Source organism: Typopeltis vanoorti, chromosome 7 (assembly GCF_054136105.1).
Source record: "Typopeltis vanoorti isolate ZY-2024b chromosome 7, IOZ_Tvanoo_1.0, whole genome shotgun sequence".
In the NCBI taxonomy this organism is placed as follows: Eukaryota; Metazoa; Arthropoda; class Arachnida; order Uropygi; family Thelyphonidae; genus Typopeltis; species Typopeltis vanoorti.
The window spans coordinates 146,995,013-147,018,273 of NC_143555.1; the positions used below are offsets into that span (position 1 = coordinate 146,995,013).

General features: G+C 38.8%; 1 protein-coding gene across 1 annotated transcript in view; it reads right to left on the reverse strand.

Moving 5' to 3' along the window:
• Positions 1-23,261, reverse strand: part of LOC150105174 (meiosis inhibitor protein 1-like) — a 190,137-nt gene that overhangs the window by 35,837 nt on the left and 131,039 nt on the right. Inside the window, exon 5 of the mRNA XM_090395131.1 lies at positions 20,413-20,458. Within this exon, the coding sequence (XP_090251257.1) occupies positions 20,413-20,458 (46 nt within the window). The remainder of the gene's footprint in view (positions 1-20,412; positions 20,459-23,261) is intronic.

The following is a 23,261-nucleotide window of genomic DNA, read 5'->3' on the forward strand; positions in this document are numbered from 1 at the left end:
TTATAGGTAAAATTTTCCAACTGTTATACAAGCAACATAGTTAACTACAATAATCATAAAAGAGAAGTTAATTTTCCGACCGGTAATAATAAACAACTCATCCCACTATACGGACTGATTACCCTATTATCGGAATGGATTCTCCTTTCTCTGAGATGCGCAGAAGTGTCGAGGGACCTCTAATCGGTGGGCGAACTATAGCTGCTGTTCTTGTATTAACAGGTGCAACAGAGAGTGGAGAAATTATGGTTGACAGCTCAGTGGAGCAATGATCATTGAAGCACTTTTAGAATAAGCAGAGATGAAACACTGCATCTGTGAGCCAGTGATCATCTATGAGCTGAATTTTCTGGATATCATTGAGGATTTTTTAAGAAACTTTTCACCCCAAACATGTGAATAGTATCCTAAGAATGAGCAGATTTGGGATTTGTATATTGGTATATTTGCATATCGCATATATTAGGATTTGCATATTAGTTGGGTATAAAATAGAAACTTAAATGAAAGAGAATGCCTAGTTTTTTGGATGCTGTAGTACTAGATGAACTGATCCCTTCGATATCTGTGCACTGCATGGTTTGTCAAATGAGTAGGATGAATGGAAAGTACTATCATCTGCAAAGCTGTGGAACAGAATTAGTGGTGATTGAGAATAGGTTGTTCATGTACATGAGAAAGAGGGTAGGTGATAGCGAAGCTCAAAGAGAGGGAGCCATCAACCACGCTATGCAGCATCATGGTTGATGGCTTCCCCTCCAGGAAGCAATGAAGGAATGGTGGCGACCAGAGAGAAAGTTAGCAGCAACCCAATTACAGAGGGTGATTGGTAGACCAATGGATGACAGTTCGTTTAGTGAACTTGATGTCTCACACACAATCAGAAGTGTGGAAATGTCAACAGCAACAGCACAAGTTTCACTGAACCTTTCCATTGCACATGTCCAGTGGTTGGTGATTTAAGCTAAGAGGTCAACAGTGGATCTTGAAAGGTGGAATCCATAGTGGTGGTCACTGATTAATTGATGGGACTCTAGGTAGTGGAGAAGTTAACTGTTGATGACTTTCTCCATTATTTTGGACAGGACTGAGGTGATGGCAATTGGTTGGTAGTTTGATGGTAGACTTCTATCTCCTATTTTTAGAATAGAGTGCATATGAGATTGCTTCCAGATGTTGGGATAAGTACCTATTATGTATAATAGAATGTAGAAATGTTCTAGAGCTGAACACAGGGCTGGTATTAGCTGTGGAGCATGATATTGAGAATAAATGGAGAAATTCCATCAGGACTAGGAGAATTTTATTGTGTCCAAGTTATGTAGTAATTTTCTGATGTCTTCTTGTTGAAAAAATACAGGAGGCATACAGTGCTTCGATTCAGTTATGGTAGGTGGCGATTTTCCTTAATTATCAATGCAAGAGTTTGAAGAAAAGAGTGATGCTAGGAGGTCAGGTTTATTTTGGGTGATGTAACAGTGGTGCCATCGGGATGGGAGAGAGGTGGAAGTGCAGGTGAGCAGTAGCAAGCGACCAGAAGGCATGGTTTTCATATGAACAGGAGGCAAGTTTTCTGCTGTTGGATTTCGATTGTTGACTGTTCCGCATTTGTTGAATGATTTGGTATAGACAAGGTATGAAGCTGGAGTTCTTGATGCAAGCCACGTGTGGTAACTTGAATTTTTTTTTCAAATGTTGTGATCAGATTTCTGTTGAACCAGGGCTTGAAAAGTAGATGAGGATTCTGAGTAGAATGGCGAATGAAAGGTCTTCATGCCAGAGAGGATAATTTCTGTGACTTGTTAAGAGCAGGTATTAGGGTCAGATGAGCTGAAGGAATAGTCTGACCCTGGAAAATAGCAGCAGTTCCAGAGGTCACCATTTGGTGCCTTTCAAGTGCCAGAGGACACAAGGTCAGGAGAAGCTTGAGGTGATAACTATGGAGTAGTTGGAGTGAAGAGGATTGTCAGAGTCATTTGTGGGAAAGATTTCTACCTCTCATCCTGCTTGGATGGTGGTGTTGGAAAAGGGGAGTCAGTTGGAATTATGGATGTTGAGGTCACTTAGATGGCTTGGGTTGTAGATGTCAAGTTTCATGGAGAAGAATGTGAAGAGGTTTGAGGAATTATTGGGATTCGGAGAATGGGAAATGCACCTTGAGCCAGAGGAGGTCAAAGGCAGGGATTCTAAATTAGCCTCTCTCTCTCTCTCTCTCTCTCTCTCTGGCATACAATGGCTGATCTTACAAAGCACAGGTGCCATCCCTGTGGTGAAAAGACTTGGGTAGAGTGTAATTTAGACAATCAAGTGGATGGTAGTGGATGGTAGTGGATGTAGATGTTATTTGGGTTCTCGTTAAGAGTAGGAATTATGGTTTGGATGACTAAGTAATGGTGGATGTCATTTATGTTAGCGTTAATGCCACTGATGTTAGTAATGTGAATGCAAAAGTGAGTTTTTAATGTGGAGATTCTGGCATGAGGTGACTGGTTGTGTTCTGTATTTTTTATTGGAATTTGTTTATGAGGGTGACTCCCTTTCATTGCAGTGTCATTGTTTGTGAAAGTCATCATTAGTTTTCATAGTTAGATGGAAAGATGGAGTGGGGACATGCAGTGAGAGAAGATAATCTTGGACATGACTTCCATATAGAGAGTGACTGGTCTCCTTGCCATAACGTGACATCGACAGTGCCTCCCACATACCACTACCTCAAACTCCCTCTCCAGGCACAACCTGGCAGAGTATGAGACAGCAGGATTATATGCCAGTTGATCGGGAAGCCTCCTGACTCATTACTGACAGGTTCAGGCCTGTGCACTTACTGGTGGACGGCATGCAGCACCACCATTTTTCCACCAACTCTAGCTCGTCTAGAGTTGGTGGAAAAATAGCTAGAACGTAGTGCACCCTTGGTAACACTAAAGAGTTAGAACAACTTGGCCATCTAGACTATCTTAGGATCTCCTGGCTTAGTGTACATGCATATGAAAACAGTCTGTCAGGTCACAATGATGGAAACTAGTACTCATCCTGTCAACCAGAAATGTCGTAAGACTCAGACATGACTCTTGGGATCTCCTAGGACAACTGCTTAAAGTCTGCCAGCTGAATATAGAAAGTATTAGCAGGGCTAAGAGTGAATGTCTTACTAAACTTCTTAATGACAACAGAATTGACATTGCCATCATACAAGAAACCCATACAAGCAATGAGTTGCAATTACGAGAAAGAGGCTCCATTCCAGGTTTCAATCTTATAGGAGCAACAAGAGCAACATAGTCCTGAAAATACTTCAGGTGCAAACTTTGTTTGCTTACACTTGGATAAAGGATTAAACCAAGTATATAATTTCTTGGTATATTTAATTTATATTATAGGAGCAACATACCATCAGATGCATGGGATAGCCACCTATGTCCAAAATTCACTTATTAAGGTCTGTTTTATTTCTGAGAGCGATATTGCAAACATATCTACCATAATCGTAGAAGTTAACGACTTAAAAATATTTAATGTCTACAAGCCACCATCTACAAGCTGGCTTGATGTTTTGCCAGGCTTAATGCATCCTGCTGTTTATATTGGAGACTTTAACAATCATCATACCCAATTGGGGTTATAGAGAAACTAATGCAAATGATGCCAAGCTAGCTAATGGGCAGATGCAAACCACATACAGCTAATTTTCGATCCCAAGGATAATTGCATTTTTAACTCAGCTAGATAGAACAGTGGCACCGATCCTGATTTAAGTTATGTTATAGCCAATCAAAGGGACCTCCCAGTGCCGACCAGCATTGTTTTAAGAAGATTTCCAAACAGTCAACACCACCCTGTCTTTACTGAGGTGGACCCTCAAATCCTAATAACTGAAACTACACCAATGCCATATTGGAATTTTGCCAAGGAAAACTGGAACAGCTTCTCATCAGAGCTCGATAAAAATATGTGCTGGATTTCACCACAATCTTGTAATTATCAAAGATTTGTGAAAATAGTAATTTCTACAGTCAAAAAACATATCCCTAGAGGTGCTAGAAAATAATATATACCTGGCTGGAGTGAAACCAGCGAAGCACTTTATAACGACTTTCTGAATAGTGGATGTGTAGACATTGCAGATGATCTTATTGACAGCTTAAATAAAGCTAGAAAGAACAAATGGATTGACACCATCGAAAGGCTGAATTTTAAACATTCAAGCAGGAAGGCATGGAGCCTCCTTAAAAAGTTAGGTGATTCCCATCATTCTCAAGCAAAAGCTGCTGTTAAGACCAATTATTTATCACCAACTGGATAGTGAATCTGTCCAGAGCTAAATCAGAAAAAACTCACATTAAAATAATTAGGAAGAAATTGACCAGACTTAAAGAAGGTTGTTCTGAAGCGACCAATCTATCGAATCCACTCACCAAAGAGAACCTCTTGCTGCACTCCAGGCAGTGAAAACTGGTAAAGCACCTGGATTTGATAACATTCATCCTGAATTTTTAAAAACCTCTGGACCAAATACAATGGTATGGCAGACAAAATTCTATTATTATTATTATTATTATTATTACTCGGGCCTCCATGGAGTCAAAAGACTCATCTTGGGAGGTCCCTCCTAGGAAACATGGTCTATCATACCAATCCTTGGACTCGTTGGCCGTTCTTTCTCTCACCACTCTATCAGGAAATGCATTCCATGGTTCAACCACCCTCCACACAAAGAAATCACTCCTCACCCTCTTGCTCACAGCTTCCTTTTGCAACTTCCAGGGATGGTCCCTTGTCATCACTCCTACACGCTGTTCAACCAAGCGAAAGAACTTCCCAGTGTCAACCCTGTAACCACCTCAGAACAGTTTAAAAGTCTCAATCATATCACCTCTCCTTCTTCTATCCACCAAACTCTGCAGTCCACATTCCCTCAGCCGATCCTCATAACTAACATTGTACAGTCCTGAAACTGCTTTTGTTATCCACCTTTGTACCTTTTCGACAATTAATTTATCCCCTTGAAATCCTGAGGACCAAATCTGAGAACAATAGTCTAAGTGTGGTCTGATCAGGGTCTTATACAACGAAATTATAACTCTTTTATCTATGTAGGTCAGCATCCTACTCATTATTGCAGTAATCCTCTGTGTTACCTTCACCACCTTTACAATATGTCCTCGAAATTTCAGGTTTCTATCAATCATCAATCCCAGATCTCTTGTCTCCCCTACTTCCTCCAGTATAGCTTTATTCTGCATTAAACCGATTCTGCATTAAAACTATTACTAATAACCCTTCCCAGCTTCACATCATCTGCAAACAACTGAATATCTCCTGCAATCCACTGACAATGTCATTGATATAAAGGTTAAACAATATAGGTTCCAGTACTGAGCCCTGTGGGATCCCACTTGTAACCCTCTGTCTCCTTGAAACTGCCCCACCATACACAACTCTCTGATACCTATCGGACAGCCAATCCTGAATCCAGTTGACCAACCTGACATCCAAACCCATGTGCTGCAACTTAAATATCAGCTTATCATGTGGCACCCTGTCAAATGCCTTCACTAAGTCTAAGAAAATGGCAGTATATGTCTTTCCCTCATCTATTGCTCTTGTAACTTTATTATAAAAGGCTAGCATATTACTAAAACAAGAGCACCCCTTCACAAATCCATGTTGACTCGCACAGATAACATTACTCTCATCTGCCCAATGTTGTATACGGTCCCTAACTAATTTCTACAAGATCTTAACAACAACTGATGACACACAAACTGGCCTATAATTAGACACATGCAGTCTGCTACTGCCCTTATGCAATGGCACTATTTTACCTGCCTTTCATTGCCTGGGCATCTTTCCCATAGCTAGACTTTCATTGAAAAGCGAGGTCAAAGGAGCTGTCAGTTCTTTAGCACATTCTCTCAAACCTCGTGGTGAAATACCATCCAGTCTCACAGCTTTATTGACATCCAGAGTACTCAGTATTTGAAACACGCCCTCCTCCTGCAAATAACACACTACATGAACTAGCTGAAACAACCTGGGGTCTTGTGCTACCACATTAAGGACATCTGCTCTGGGCCTTGTTTACTCAACTGTTTGGCTGAACAGTGCACATGTTAGATTAACTGATACCATCCTGAATCAGACAATGCATATAGTTTCTTTAACAATAAAGACTACTCCATCATATTGGTTACCAGTTCTGAGTAACATACAACCACCTCAACTACAATGCCAAGACAACTTGATTCACGAATATAGCAAAATGTGCTGGAATCCACTGCTTCCTATACATTCTGATATTGACAGCTTTACATCACAGAGGCTTAAGTCAAGACACCTGCCTATTATAACAACACAACGACTTGTCACTGAGGGCTATGATGCAACAATAGCATGGCAGACAGAATGGACTGCCCAAGCCCCAGTAATCTGGCAGACTGTCTTTAATCCAAACAGCCCACCATCAGGGTTCTACCTACCTCAAAAAATATGGAAATCCCTAAATAGGGTCCACACCAACCATGGTAGATGCAGAGCTTACTTATTTACTTGGGGGATAAGACCAACTCATCTTGTGACTGTGGTGAGGATAACCAAACTATACAACATATCACATTTGACTGTCCTCACAGAGCCTATATGGGACCTGTAACTGACTTTATAACAGTTTCTACAGATGCTGTTGATTGGCTGTCGAACTTAGGCATTCAATTTTTATTTTATGCTTACTTGTATAACTTTATATACGACTATAGTGTCACTTCACATTATTGTATCCTTTTATACATCTCATACATGTTTTATTGTCTTGTGTGTGTGTGTGTGTGTGTGTGTGTGTGTGTGTGTGTGTGTGTGTGTGTGTGTGGTGGCAAATGCTAAATAAAGAATACCAGTTTGACCATATAATAAGTTGGAGAACAAGGAAATTTGTAAGCACCTGGAACAGAAAGAGAAGGTGGCGTATTAGAGGATCCTTCAGGTTGTTTGAGGGCAGTCAGCTTCAAATGAGGATTGAATGCATTGTAGAGATTGTACTCTTTTAGAGTTCTGGTATTATTTTATTTTATTTTTCAAGGTTACCCAAATAAAAGGAACAAGGATTGCATTGCTATAGTCAGCATGTTGAGAGTGATGTGAGGAACAATTAATTTGTTGATCTTTTTGGCATTTTAACTATTGGACAAGAAGGTCTGGTGAATAAAGGATAATTCAGATGTAAGTTCAACCTGAGTAGAACAGAGATTGGAGGCTCTATTAAAAAGGGTTTTAATGACAGTATATTGTTGAGCAGAGATATGATGGTTATGTTTGTATATATCTACCTGTGTGGGTAGGTTTTCTGTAAACTGAGAAAGAAAGAAAGAGTGCTATATGGGAAGACAAGTGATTAGAGTATCTAGAAAAGGCAGTTTTTTTTTTGTTTTTTTTTTCTATAGTGAACTGGATTCTGGGGTGCTATCTGTTGAGATGGAGGAGGAAGGAGTCTAATGTGTTTGAGCCATGTGGACATATACAGAACACATCATCGATGTATCTTAGTCAGAGAGGAGGTTTGCGAATAGCAATATTAAGAGCATGCTTCTCAAAATGCTCCATATAATAATTGGCTAGAGGGGGAGATCTCATGGCTGTATCCTCAATTTGTTTATAAATGGTATCTTTCCAAGTGCAGTAGCCAGAATGAATGCTAAAATTAAAAAGATCAATGATACTGGGGGGAGAAAAACATTTTTTAGTAAATTTAAGGTGTCAAAAAGAGTTATAGTGGGAAAAATAGTGGTGACATCTGAAACTATTTCAGAAGGCCAAGATGTGACATTTTTAAGCCTTTATTAAAGTTTTCATTTGAGAATTGGTTTATTTCTGTAGTTTACAGAAAATCCACTTATACAGGCAGGCCTGGTTGGCCGAGTAGTTAGCATATCTACTCTCCAGCTAGGCTGCAGGTTCGAATCCCACATGGGCATGGACATTTGTGATTGTCTGTGAAAATACTAGTGGTGGTGGGCAGTAAATGGCATTGGTGTAGATGATGATGGTAGTTGCAGTTTGTTGTAGTTGGTGGATTGAGTGGTGGAGACAGAGTTGTAAAGTAGGTGCCCTCCCTCAATGAGTTCTTGGACTCCCTGGAGGTGTCACATAATAATAATAATAACTTTCCCATTATCCCCCCCCTCAACAATACAGTGTTATCAAAACCCCTATTAACAGAGCCTCCAATTTCTGTTCTACCATGGTCTACCATTGGCCAAACAAGAAGGCCAATGGTAGACCTTGTTATAACCATTGGACAAAAAGGTCTGTTTACCAGACCTTATTGTCCAATGGTTTTAATGCCAAAAAGATCAACCAATTAATTGTGCCTCACATTCCTCTCAACATGCTGACTATAGTAATGCTATCATTGTTCATGATGATATCTGGAGCACCTCAAAAATTAATAAATAATCAGAACTCTAAAAAAATACAATTTTGAACTGAATTCAAACCTCACCTGAGGCTGGCTGCCCTCATCTACTCTCTACTCTCCTACAGAAGCATTACCCTTATTAGCTATAGTAATTATCATGCTACTGTCTTTGCATAATTTAGATAATAACAATATCATGTTAATCTTTGACAATGTGTTGATCCTCTACAATGATCCTCTCTTCCTCTCTCTGTTCTACGTGTTTACAAAGATCCTTGTTCTTGCAATTTAACATTATGGGAGATCTGCAAACATCCACCTAGAAGAACATAAGAAATATATTTGCTGCTATAAATATACTCAGTCAGTTCTAGCCAACCATGCCTTGAACAGAATCAAATATAAAAAAAATATTGTTTCACCACATCAAATACAAATTTGAAAGACTTTTTTTTAAGAATCAGCAGGCAGATTAAAAAAAAAAAAAAAAAAAAAAAAACCTAATCTTAATAAATATGGTTGCATTAAATTTCCAGATTTTGGAAACTTTAATTCTTAGGTCTCCCACCCATCAAAGCTAAGGCTAGTCAATAGCACAAACGGCACCTGTCAGAGGACTTTAGGTTTTCAGTCTAATCTTTTCCATTTATTGTTTTGTAGACTTTTTGTGTGTATTTTTGCAATTTTAAAATTATTATTTCCCTAACAATGTCTCAGAGACTGATATGAAATATAGGATTGATTAAATGTCTTCAATTATATTTATATGTGCTGTATTAACCATTTATTCTGGCATTATGGTTTTATTCTGGCATTCTATTAAAGTTTAATTAAATAAATGATGAGAAATAATGAGAAAGATAATTACACTATTATGAAATGAGCCATTGGCAAGATATAGAGGCTCCCAAGCATGCAATGTAGCTATCAACTAGGATGGATCAGTTAACCCATCTCTTCTTTTATTGATGACTCGTTTTGGTTTCCTAATATCTTGATAATGGGATGTAGTCTTATGGTTATTATTATTATTATTATTATTATTTCGGGTGTCTCCAGGGAGTCCTTAGACTCATCGAGGGAGGCCCTAAACATCATGTCCACACAACTATACGACATTCTCGCAGTATCTATCATACCTTACCTTGAACTCACTCACCGTCGTAGCACCCACAACAGACTGGCAGCTTATTCCACTCATTTACCACTCTAAAAGTAAAGAACCCAGCTCTAACACCCCTGCTAACCACACTCTTGCCCAGTTTCCATGGGTGTTCTCCCCTAGTTCTCCCACCACCAGTCCTGATCTCAAAAATATCCTCTGAATTAATCCTATAGAAACCCTTTAGCAATTTGAATGTCTCAATCATATCTCCCCTCGTCCGCCTCTCAACTAGTTTCTGCAACCCACAAATCTTCAACCTGTTCTCATATGGTTCATTCCATAGATCTGCTATCATCTTAGTCACTTGCCTCTGGATCCTCTCCCCATCAAGAAGGAACCGAGGTGACCAAATCTGGGCACAGTAGTTGAGATGAGGTCTTATCAAGGCTCGGTACAGAGGTACAATAACTTGCTTGTCTCTGCTCGTCAAGGTATTTTTCAACAACCAAGTGAGTTGATGAACTGATTTAGCTACTTTTGCAAAGTGCCCCCTAAACTTCATCTCCCTATCCACCAACACTCCCAAGTCCCTGGCCTCATCAATCTCCTGGAGTACAGCTCCACCAATGTGGTATACTGCTGCTAATCTTTTCACCCCAAAATGCATAACCTTACATTTTGTCACATTAAACTGACATCTATTCTCCTTAGCCCAGAACTCCGATCTATCCACATCATCCTGCAAGATTTTGACATATTCTGCATTCACTATCACCCTACCCAACTTTGCATCATCAGCGAACAAATGAACTGTTCCTCTTAGTTCCTTCCCTATATTGTTAATGAACAGATTAAACAGCAGTGATCCAAGAACAGAACCCTGTGGCACACCACTAGTCACAGGCCGTCTTTTGGACTCTACTCCTGAATAAACTACTCTCTGATATCTCTCCATCAACCAACCACCTATCCATTTCACCAACCCTATATCCATTCCCATATGTTGTAGTTTACGGATTAGAATTCCATGTGGTATCCTGTCAAACGCCTTTGCCAGGTCCAGCAGTATCACCGTAAACCCATTATCCTTATCCAGTTCAGCCGTCACCTTGTTATAAAACTTGAGCAAGTTACTGAGGCATGATCTACCCTTCACAAAGCCATGCTGTCCCCTGTACAGTATCTCATTTTCATCAATAAATTCCTGTATTTTTCCCTTGACTACTTTCTCCAAGACCTTGACAACAACTCCTGATATGCTGATCGGTCAGTAATTTGCAACCATAGTCTTGGATCCTCCTTTATGCAGTGAAACTATTTTCCCCTTTTTCCACACCTTCGGAACTAAACCAGACCCGAGACTCAGATTAAACAACATGGTCAAGGGCACTGATAATTCCTTAGCCGCTTCACGCAAAACCCATGCCGGTATACCATCCAATCCCACAGATGTATTCACATTCAGGTTCTGTAATAGACTATTCACCTTGTTATAAAAGTCACCTTGTTATAAAACTTGAGCAAGTTACTGAGGCATGATCTACCCTTCACAAAGCCATGCTGTCCCCTGTACAGTATCTCATTTTCATCAATAAATTCCTGTATTTTTCCCTTGACTACTTTCTCCAAGACCTTGACAACAACTCCTGATATGCTGATCGGTCAGTAATTTGCAACCATAGTCTTGGATCCTCCTTTATGCAGTGAAACTATTTTCCCCTTTTTCCACACCTTCGGAACTAAACCAGACCCGAGACTCAGATTAAACAACATGGTCAAGGGCACTGATAATTCCTTAGCCGCTTCACGCAAAACCCATGCCGGTATACCATCCAATCCCACAGATGTATTCACATTCAGGTTCTGTAATAGACTATTCACCTCCACTTCATTCGTTACAATTCCTGTATAAACTAATGGTTCCTTCATTTTTTCAATGTCACCACCTGGATGATATACTTTTGCAAAGTGCTCGCTCAGTAACTCCACTATATCGACTGATTCAGTGACCTCCTTACATCATCATTATTTAAATCATTTTGCCGTGTACAGTTTTTTTCTTGCTTGCAGCATATTGAAAGAACTGTTTGGGATTCTCTTTAGCTTGCATAGCTAGTTTCCTTTCATAATCCGCTTTTGCTTTCCTTACCACACTCATTACCCTTCTGGCTGGGCAAAATTGGTTTATTTTGCCTCTCAACTTCCAGTTTGACTACTTCGCTAACATAATCTGCTGTGGAATTGAAGTTCTCTTGAAATCCTATAGTTATTTCTGTTCTGTCAATTTTTTCATTACTTCATCTAACTTATTTTTCATTGGCTGTTGTAACTTTTCTACCTCCTGGTGAACAAAGTCTTGTACTTCCTTGAATAACTTCTTGTTGGTTTGCTCATTTGTCTCAGACATGCAGTTATAATTAATAGAATTCTCTTTAATAATAATTTTCCTTTCATCTTCTTTCCTTCTATTCTCTTTTGAGGATTTATTTAAACTTAGGGAACAATCAGTTCTTTTTACTATGTTTACAAGGCCTATATTGGATGAGGGACAAAGATCTCCAATCATCTGTTCCTTTTCCTTGACAGCTACAAGGCATTCCTCTAGTGAGGTTATCTTCTTCTTGTAGGCTGTCTCCCTCAGTTCTTGTCTAACACCTTGTCTAAATTGTTGATAAACTGCCCAATCCAAGTGAGGTTTGTCTTCATTGGATACATTTAAATTATTAGAGGGAGTTAGTAAACGATTGTAGAAATCAGCAACACTTTCTTTGTCCTTCTGTGTAATCCTCTGTAGCTTCCATAAATTTGGTCCAACACTCCTCCGTTTACAAAATTGAGATAGTAAGGCTTCTTTAAATTTCTTGTACTCAAATGTTTCTCTAAGTATAGGAGATGAGAAAAAATATGTTTTCGCTTTACCAATTAGCTTGTTTCTAAGTAATATCAACAACTGAAAGTCCGTCCAACCTGCTGTTTCTCTGAGTTTCTCAATAAAAGTAAAAAATGATAACACATCATCAGAGTCTTCTCCTGAAAACTGGGGAACTACCTGTTGGGGATTCACACTTCTGAAAAATTCACTGTCTTCCATCTCTGAACTAGATGAAACTGCCATTTTAATTTTTATCAGCTTACAAACAAAAAAGAAATTCAGAGTCCTAAAACAATTTCTTTCTTTGCCTGATTCTAGTTTACAATTTCTTTCTTTGCCTGATTCTATCCACTTTGATTCCTTTAAATTACTCTTAAAGTTTCTGGGATCACTTTTTCTACTACTATCTTAAAATTAATACTCGATATCTTAACTAATATTAATGGAATCAAATCCTGTCGGCTGCGCCATTTTGTTGGATCCTACTTCGTCTTAACCTATACTTTGGATCCGATATTTAGCTATTACGATGTTCTTAAACAATTGATAGGTTGCTAGTTGATTTCTAATCCAAATATAGAGAAAATTTATATTTATAGACTGCGCCACTCTATATCTGAATTAGTTCAAGAATTGAAGAAAAACCAACTCTCAACTATTTCTCCTTTATATGTTGTTATTATGTTTACAGGCCGAGTTTATTTAACTTACATATCTCTCCCGCTTTGGTTCGAATATTTTTATGGATGGTGCAGTAAAAGAGATTCAGGCAAAATACAACTTTAGATTAACAAAAACAAACATTTAATTTAGGATCACAAATTATACACTTAAGTTCAAATCACTAAATGAGATATTATAAACATTTTAGCTCTTCTGATAATAGTCATATAATTTTAAGCAATGGTAAATCTGTTGTCCGAAACACAGCCTTCACAAAATTCAATTAAACACTTGGTAAAGCTCAAAGTTATAAAGTTCCTTGGTAACCACTTACACAAATATCTCACAGTTACTTAAGTTTCAAATACAATATAATGACGGCAACACTTTTTCACAAGTATACACGTTTAAATCCACACTTCAGCTAATCTCCACAAAAATGTTACTGTTAATATAGGGATATTTTAGGAAGAAACACACACATATCTCTGCATAGGAATATCAATGGTTGGAATATTCTTACCGGTAATCTTCCTTCTTCATCTACTTATATTCTAACACTTTTTATAACTTTATACACTTTAAAGAATTAATGGCACTCATTAAAACAAATCTTCATAGTAATAACTGAATTAATTAACGGTCACAATTCACATGGTTAAATGTTCTTGCATGAAGTAAAACGCTTGTACTATCTTAGACATTACTTGACCAATTCAGTATTCTACTAATCACTCATGAACTAAGGTGACACACAATAATTCCTTAACTTGAAGTTTTCATGCGCAGTTGCCTATTCCTCTGGCATTCAATTAATCTTTTAGGCACTATAATTCTTAACACAGCTATCGTTAAACTCAACCTTGTTGCCTCCAATTATTCTCTAGTTACTCCGTGCTATGCTTCACATTTCCGTGTGTCCTTGAAAAGTCGGCCCAGAAATTAAATCTCAACAAAATACATATAGTCATTCAGTAGTCACTTAGCTATCTTCCGTTGCTTTATTTGTTATTCTGCAACTCACTAGCTAACCCACTCCACGACTAACAGACTTTAATTAGCTACTTGAGTGACTCGCCGACTCGCTAATATCGCACTCTGATTCCCCGAATCAATCTCTTTTTTTTCTTTGCTTCCTACGAATGCCGAATTTGGTTCTACAGGATAATATACAGGATATTGATACTCTCTTCAGAATCCAACAATAGTATGCATAGGCAAATAGAAGAAATGAGTGGAAGGAGGGTAATTATTATGGGCGATTTCAATTATGGTAACATTGACTGGAAAGAGGAGAGGGCACATGGGAGGAAGGAATTGGAATTTATGCGGTTATTAAGGGAAAACTATCTGCGACAGCATGTAGTGGAAAATAGCAGGGGGCAGAAAGTGCTTCACCTAGTAATTGCAACTGATAATGTGGCTGTAACGAACATGACCATGTTGCCACCAATTGGTGAGAGTGACCATAAGGTCATGACTTGGGAGGTGGCTAAAGGAGTGGAATTTACAATTAAGACAGGGTACATGTGGAATTACTGGGCTGGTAAGTATGACAAGCTTAGGAGTGTGCTTGGCTCAGTGCCATGGCATGTAAAACTGCAAGGGCTGGATGTTGATAGTGCATGGGAGGTGGTTAAGAAGTGTTTGCAGGAGGTAATGGCTGACTGTATACCAAGAGTCCGAATAATAAATCAAGTAGGGGTTAAATGGATGAATAACACTATTAAGCTTGAGCTGCAAAAAAAGAAACAATTGTGGAGGGAATTTAAGGAGAAGGGTGACCATCAGGCGCAGGAACAGTATAAAGCTCAGGCCAGGATGGTAACAAAAGCAAAAGCAGATTATGAAAGAAAATTGGCCATGCAGGCTAAAGAGAATCCCAAACAGTTTATTTCAATAAGTTGCAAGTAAAAGGAAAAATGCTCATGGCAGGATGATTTTAAAAAATGCTGAGGGTAGGGAGGTAACTGAATCAGTCGATATAGTGGAATTACTGAGCGAGCACTTTGCAAGAGTATATGGCAGGTACGAATGATTTGAAAGGAGATAAAATGGAAATGATAGAAGACCTAAATGAATTGTTTGAGGTAGCAAAAGAAAAGAGTGAGAGAGTTAGAATGATTAGTCTTTTGCCACGGTATGACAGTGAAATGTTTAAAAGGAGGGCCATAATTGCGAATGACTTTATGCATGGGTTATGTATGACGAGTGGTGTGGAATTTGTGGACGTGTGGAGTGAGTTTGATGGGCGAAAGGATCTATATAAGATGGATGGCTTGCATTTGAATAGTTATGGTGTAAGAAGACTTGAAAAAGTGTTGCTGAATGTAGTGGATGCGCAAATTCAGGGAAACTAGATTTGTTAAGGGGGAGGGAGTAGATATACAGTCCTTAGAGAGGCAGTTGAATGTAAGAATGAATATAATATGCTAGAGCAAATAAGGACAACAAACCAGAGTGGGATAGTTAATATAAGGCATCAAGGTAGGGTTGGGGCTAATGGGGGTCTTAAATTCATGTACACTAATACTAGGAGTATTAGGAACAAGAAGGAAGAGTTTTTGGCCATGGTTGGCACTTCCAGACCACAGGTTCTTGGTATTAGTGAAACATGGCTGACTGTAGATGATATAGCTAGTGGGATTGAATGTGATGGGTATAGTGTGTTCAGGAATGACAGAGAGAATAAAATGGGGGGAGGAGTATTGTTGATGATAGCTGATGAGCTACAGCCAAGGAGAATAGAAGTTGAATTGCAGGATAGAGAAAAGAGCACATTTGAGGCCATTTGGTGGGAGATTGTGGCTAGCAGAACTAAATATACAATTGGGTGCTGCTATAGACCAGGTGATAGAAAAGATGGTGGTGACAATATGCACAAGCAAATAGAAGAAATGAGTGGAAGGAGGTTGATTATTATGGGAGATTTCAACTATGGTCGCATTGATTGGAGTGAGGAGAGGACACACGGGAGGAAGGAATTGGATTTTATGTGGTTATTAAGGGATAACTATCTGCGACAGCATGTAATGGAAAATACTAGGGGTCAGAGAGTGCTTGATCTAGTAATTACATCTGAGGATTTGGCTGTAACAAATATGACCACATTGCCACCAATCGGTGAGAGTGATCATAGGGTCTTGACTTGGGAGGTGGCTAAAGGTGTAGAATTTTCAATTAAGACAGGGTACATTTAGAATTATTGGGCTAGAAAGTATGACAAGCTTAGGAGTTTGATTGGCTCAGTGCCATGGCATGTACAACTGCAAGGACTAGAAGTTGATAGTGCATGGGAGGTAGTTAAGAAGTGCTTGCATGAAGCAATGGCTGACTGTATACCTAGAGTCCGAATAATAAACCAAGTAGGGGTTAAATGGATGAATAACACTATTAAGCTTGAGCTGCAAAAAAAGAAACAACTATAGAGGGAAATTTAAGGAGAAAGGTGACCGGCAGGCACATGAACAGTATAAAGAGCAGGCCAGAAGGGTGACGAGTGTGGTAAGAAAAGCAAAAAAGGATTACGAAAGAACATTGGCCATGCAGGCTAAAGAGAATCCTAAACAGTTTTTTAGATATGTAGCAAGTAAAAGGAAAAATGTACATGGCAGAATGATTTTAAAGAATGCCGATGGTAGGGAGGTAACTGAATCAGTTGAGATAGCTGAGTTACTGAGTGAGCACTTTGCAAGAATATATCATCCAGGTGGTGGCATTGCAGAAACGAATAAACCAGTAGATTATATGGGAATTGTGGTGAATGAAGTGGAGGTGAGTAGTCTATTGCATAACCTCAATGTCAATACATCTGTGGGATTGGATGGTATACCAGCTCGTGTAGTATGAGAAGCAGCTAAAGAATTGTCAGTACCCTTGACCATTTTGTTTAATTTGAGTCTCGGGTCTGGGTTAGTCCCGAGCGGGTGGAAGGAGGGGAAAATAGTTCCACTGCATAAAGGTGGTTCCAAGACTGCTGTTGTAAATTACCGACTGATTAGCATATCAGGAATCATTGTCAAGGTCTTAGAGAAATTAGTCAAGAAAAGAATACAGGATTGGATAGATGAAAATGGGATATTGTATGGGGGACAACATGGTTTTTGTGAAGGGTAGATCATGCCTCAGTAACTTGCTCACGTTTTATAACACAGTGATGGCTGAACTGGATAGGGGTAATGGGTTTACAGTGATACTACTGGACCTTGCCAAGGCCTTTGACAGGATACCACATGGAACCCTAATCAGTAAACTGGAGCAGATGGGGATAGATATAGGGTTGGTAAGATGGATAGGAGGGTGGTTGAAGGAGAGATACCAGAGAGTGGTTTATTAAGGAGTGGAGTCAAAAAGACATCTTGTGACTAGTGGAGTGACGAAGGGCTCTGTTCTTGGACCACTGCTTTTCAATTTGTTCATCAAGGATATTGGAAAGGATTTGAGAGGAAGTGTTCACTTGTTTGCTGATGATGCAAAGTTGGGTAGAGCAATTGTGAGTGCACAGGATGTCAAAATTTTACAGGATGATTTGGATAATTTGGAGGACTGGGCTAGGAAAAATGGATGTCAGTTTAATGTGGCAAAGTGTAAGGTTATGCGCTTTGGGGTGAAAAGAATAGCAGCAGTATATCGCATAGGTGGAACCGTACTCCAGGAGATTGATGAAGCCAGGGATTTGGGAGTGCTGGTGGATAGGGAGTTGAAGTTTAGGGGGCACATTGCAAAAGTAACTAAAACAGCTCACCAAATCACTTGGCTTATGAAAAATACTTTAACATGCAGAGACAAACAAGTTGTTGTTCCTCTGTATCGAGCCTTGATAAGACCCCAACTGGACTTCTGTGCCCAGTTATGGGCACCAGGGTTTCTTCGTGATGGGGAGGAAGTGGAGAGGGTCCAGAGACGAGTGACCAAGATGATAGCAGGTCTGTGGAATGAACCTTATGAGAATAGGTTGAAGATTTGTGGGTTGCAGAAATTGGACAATAGGTGAAGGAGGGGTGATATGATTGAGACATTTAAATTACTGAGGGGTTTTTATAAGATTGATCCAGAAGATATTTTTGAAAATATGACTGGTGGTGGGAGGACTAGGGGCCATGCATGGAAGCTGGGCAAGAGCGTGGTTGACAAGGGTGTTAGAGCTTTTTTTTTACTTGGAGAGTGGTGAATGAGTGGAATAAGCTTCCAGAGTCTGTTGTGGGTGCTACGACCGTGAATGAGTTCAAGGCAAGATATGATAGATACTGTGTGAATGTTGAATAGTTGTTCCAGACATGATGTTAGGGCCTCCCTCGATGAGTCTGTCAACTCCTTGGAGTTTCCCGGAACAATAATAATAATAATAATAATAATATCATCCAGGTGGTAACATTGCAGGAATGGAAGAACCAACAGTTTATACTGGAATTGTGATGAATGAAGTAGAGGTAACTAGTCTATTACAGAACCTCAATGTCAATACATCTGTGGGATTGGATGGTATACCAGCTCGTGTCGTACGTGAAGTGGCTAAAGAATTGTCAGTGCCCTTGACAATTTTGTTTAATTTGAGCCTCGGTTCTGGGTCAGTCCCAAGGGGGTGGAAAGAGGGGAAAATAGTTCCGCTGCATAAAGGAGGTTCCAAGGCTGCTGTTGAAAATTACTGGCCAATCAGCATAACAGGAATCATTATCAAGGTCTTGGAGAAAATAGTCAAGAGGAAAATACAAGATTGGATAGATGAAAATGGGATAGTGTATCGGGGACAGCATGGTTTTGTGAAAGGTAGGTCATGCCTCAGTAACTTGCTCACGTATTATAACACAGTGATGGCTGAACTGGATAAGGGTAATGGGTTTACAGTGATTCTACTGGACCTTGCTAAGGCCTATGACAGGATACCACATGGAATTCTAATCAGTAAATTGCAGCATATGGGAATGGATAGGAGGGTGGTTGACGGAGAGATATCAGAGAGTGATTTATTCAGGAGTAGAGTCCACAAGACGGCCTGTGACTAGTGGTGTGCTACAAGGATCTGTTCTTGGACCACTGCTGTTTAATTTGTTCGTTAATGATATAGGAAAGGATCTGAGAGGAACAGTTCATTTATTTGCAGATGATGCAAAGTTAGGTAGGGCAATAGTGAATGCAGATGATGTCAAAATTTTGCAAGATGATTTGGATAGATCGGAGGTCTGGGCTAAGGAGAATGGATGTCAATTTAATATGGCAAAATGTAAGGTTATGCATTTTGGGGTGAAAAGATTAGCAGCAGTTTACTACATTGGTGGAACTGTACTCCAGGAAATTGATGAGGCACGAGATTTAGGAGTGTTGGTGGATAAGGAGTTGAAGTTTAGGGGGCACATTGCAAAAGTGGCCAAATCAGCTCATCAAATCACTTGGTTGCTGAAGAATACGTTGACAAGCAGAGACAAGCAGTTTACTGTATCTCTGTATCGAGCCTTGATACAGAGGAACAATAACGAACAATAACCCTACATGACCAAATCTGGGCACAGTAGTGCCCAGATTTGGTCACCTAGGTTTCTTCTTGATGGGGAAGAGGTTGAGAGGATCCAAAGGCAAGTGACCAAGATGATAGCAGGTCTGTGGAATGAACCTTATGAGAACAGGTTGAGGATTTGTGGGTTGCAAAAATTGGTTGATAGGCAGAGGAGGGGAGATGTGATTGAGACATTCAAATTACTGAAGGGTTTCTATAAAATTAATTCAGAAGATATTTTTGAGAACAGGGCTGGTTGTGGGAGGACTAGGGGACATCCATGGAAACTGGGCAAAAGTGTGGTTAATAAGGGTGTTAGAGCTGGGTTCTTCACTTTTAGAGTGGTGAATGAGTGGAATGGGCTGCCAGAGTCTGTGGTGTATGCTGTGACAGTGAATGAGTTTAAGGCGAGGTATGATAGATACTGTATGAATGTAGAATAGTTGTGATGATTATGATTTGGAGCCTCCCTCGATGAGTCTAAGGACTCCCTGGAGTTGCCCGTAATTAATAGTAATAATAATAATAATACCTGGAAGTTGTATAAGGAGGGTATGAGCAGGGGCATAAGAAGTAGGTTCTTTAAATGGAGGGTGATTGGTCAGTGGAATGCCTTGGTTGACATTGTGGTGAATACAAATACATTGAATGAGTTTAAAGTGTGGTTTGATGGGTTTTGTGTGTAACATTGTTTGTCTATCACGATAAGCCTTTTTGATTCAATGGAAGTCTCGTGTTAATAATAATAATACTGAGTTTAGAATATAATTAACCATTTTAGGAAAATAGTCAATTAACTGGAAATAAAATACATACAATATAATTATACTGAAAGGGGTAACATGATGATAAATTAATTCAAAACTACTTACTCTAAAAGCAATTCATGGCATGTCATTAGTCCTTCAAATAAGAATTCTGAAAGATATTATTATAAGATTTCAATGGAATCATTGAAGTGATAAAATTTCATTCTTATCATTAACTAACATGAAAATATAAATCTTTTAGCAAAAATCCATTTTGTACATTTGTAAACACACAGTTGATTTTTGTGAATTTTTTAAACAAAACTGGCAACTCTTGCTGAAAATGGTGGAGAATCTTTAAAAATGTTACAGAGCAGCTGTGTTTGAATTTCTGGTTCCTACAATTTAAAGTTTAATAACTTTTTCTTTTTTTTTTTGATAATAGATCTACCTTAACCACTAAATCTGAGAGAATACTGCAAATACTAGCATAATAGCCACAATGTAGAAATGTTGTGTAATAATAATAATAATAATAATATTAGTTTTGAAGTAATGATAGTGGAGAATCTTTAAAAAATGTTAGAGAGCAGCTTTGTTTGATTTTCTGGTTCCTGCTATTTAAAGTTCAATAACCTTTTTTTTGATAAAGGGATCTCCCTTAACCACTATATCTGAGAGAACACTGCAATTACTAGCATAATAGCCTCAATGTAGAAGTGTTGTGTAATAATAATAATAATAGCAATATTAGTTTTGACTGATTACTACCACATCATCCTAACTATTGTTCTATGCAGATTTGATCAGCTCATCTAGATCCTTCCACATCACCTTCATGCAAGTCCTCAAATTCTACTTCCCTAAGTTTCTCTCACCAGCTGTATTATATAGCATACCTCAGTGTCTTCTATGACGAGGCCTTATAAACCATTGCTTAACTAATTAATATTAGTTAGGCAATAAACTAATAGCTAATTGTCTCTTTCCAAAGTTTTTTGAGAATGTGAGAATTTACTTCTGTTCATTTATTAGCATGTTGATATTAATGAAACAGTTATAAATATTGTATTCTCTTTACTTTTTTAACCATTAGTATTTAATCATTGTGTATTTGTTTCTAAGGTATGTCTGACAATGTAAACACTCATTTGAATTACCAGAATCTCAATAGAATCTGAGGCTATATCATGAAAAATGAGTTTATTCAATATTCCTGTAAAATGAATAATTTGTATGTGTTAGTGTTATATAGTTATTACTGGTGATTTTCATGTTTTTACTGTATTTAGAATATTTCCTCTTATAGATGTTAAGATAATACAATATCAAAGTAGCTGTGTAAAATGGCACAAAAACATGAGAGAATAAGTCAAAAAAGGGTGATCATTATGGACGATTTTAATTATGGCAATATAGACTGGGAATGGTGAGATAACAACTGGAAGTAAAGAAAATGAGTTTTTTGAGTTTGAAGAGGGAGCTTGTGAGTCAAACGTGGCACACGTGTGTAAGAAGAGCTCCAGGAGTGTTTGTTTGAGTAAGAAATGCTGTAAAAGTTGTGTGCTACCATTATTATTAGCGTGGCGGATTTTGTTTTGCTTAAAATTAATTAATATTTCGTTGTTATTATTAGACTTTAGAGTGTTAACTGGAAGATTAAACATGGCGGCGGCTTTGTCATTCCATTACTTTAACTTAGATTTCAGTCATTTCGTTAAGTGTGAAGTGTGTTATATGTATATTTTTGATTACATAAATGATTTGTGGATGTTTAGGGCAGATGGAAGGAGGATGTGTGTGCAAAGTGTGATCTGAACAATGAATTGATGAATACAAATATGAAATTGATGACAGAAAGTGTTAGTAGCGAGAATGTCGCAGGGAAAATGAGTGCACATTCAAAAGAGAAGGATGGTGTGAAAGAGAGGCAAAAGAATGTTAAAAAATCAGTAAAAAAGAAAACGAGCGATTTAAAAACCGTAACAGATGTTAATAAGGACGAAAGTGAGGCGAGAGTAGCAGAAGGAAACGAAATTGAGAGAACGAATGAAACTGGAAATGGCGTGATGCAGGAATGGAAAGTGAAAAAAATCGAAAGAATAAATGATAGCAAAAGTCGGACGCATGTTGGGCCAAAAGTACAGAAGCACACAAGGATGACTGAGAGTGAAAGTGAGAAGAGGGTGTCGAGAGTTAGAAAATTAGAAAGAATGAGTGATAGAGAGAATGTGACACGAGATTCGGAAGTTGAATTGGATTGGATGAGGAAAGAGATGAAATGGACGCGAATGAAATTAAGAAAATTCGGGTAAAAATTATTAAAACTAATCATGATGGCACAAAAGAGTTAACGAAAGATGAGCAAGTGCCGTTATATGGCAACTCCATTATTAAAGGTGTGTTGGATGATAGGATGCACAAGGTATGTTATCCAGGCGTTAAAATGAGTAGAGTGATTGAGGCATTGGATATGAGGAGGGAGCGAGCAAAGGAGTTGATGGTTTTGATCGGCACGAATGATTTGACAGAGGACAAAGAGCATGTCAGAATGGAAGCTGCTTAGAAGGATAAAAGAGAATGGTGTGACAGGAAGGGTAGTCGATGTGTTGCCTAGGTATGACTATGGCGAGATGAGGCAGAGAGCAAGGATTACGAATGATATGCTGGCTGAAATGTGTGAGGAGATGGGAGTACAGTTTGTTAATGTGTGGAATGAGTTTGAAGGAAGAAGTGAACTGTATGGGAGCGATGGACTGCATTTGAGTGGTTATGGTGTGAGTCGCTTGGAGAGACTTCTGCTGGAAGGTAGAGAAGTGAGTAGAGTGAGAGAGAATGAATCAGATCAAGTGGGAAGTGATGTGGAAGAACAGGAGAGTAAGATAGGAGAGATTGAAGAGGTGGTTATGAATGAGGACGTGAGTGGCATATAGAAAATGAGAGAATGAGTGTGCAAGAGGAGCAGGTAAACA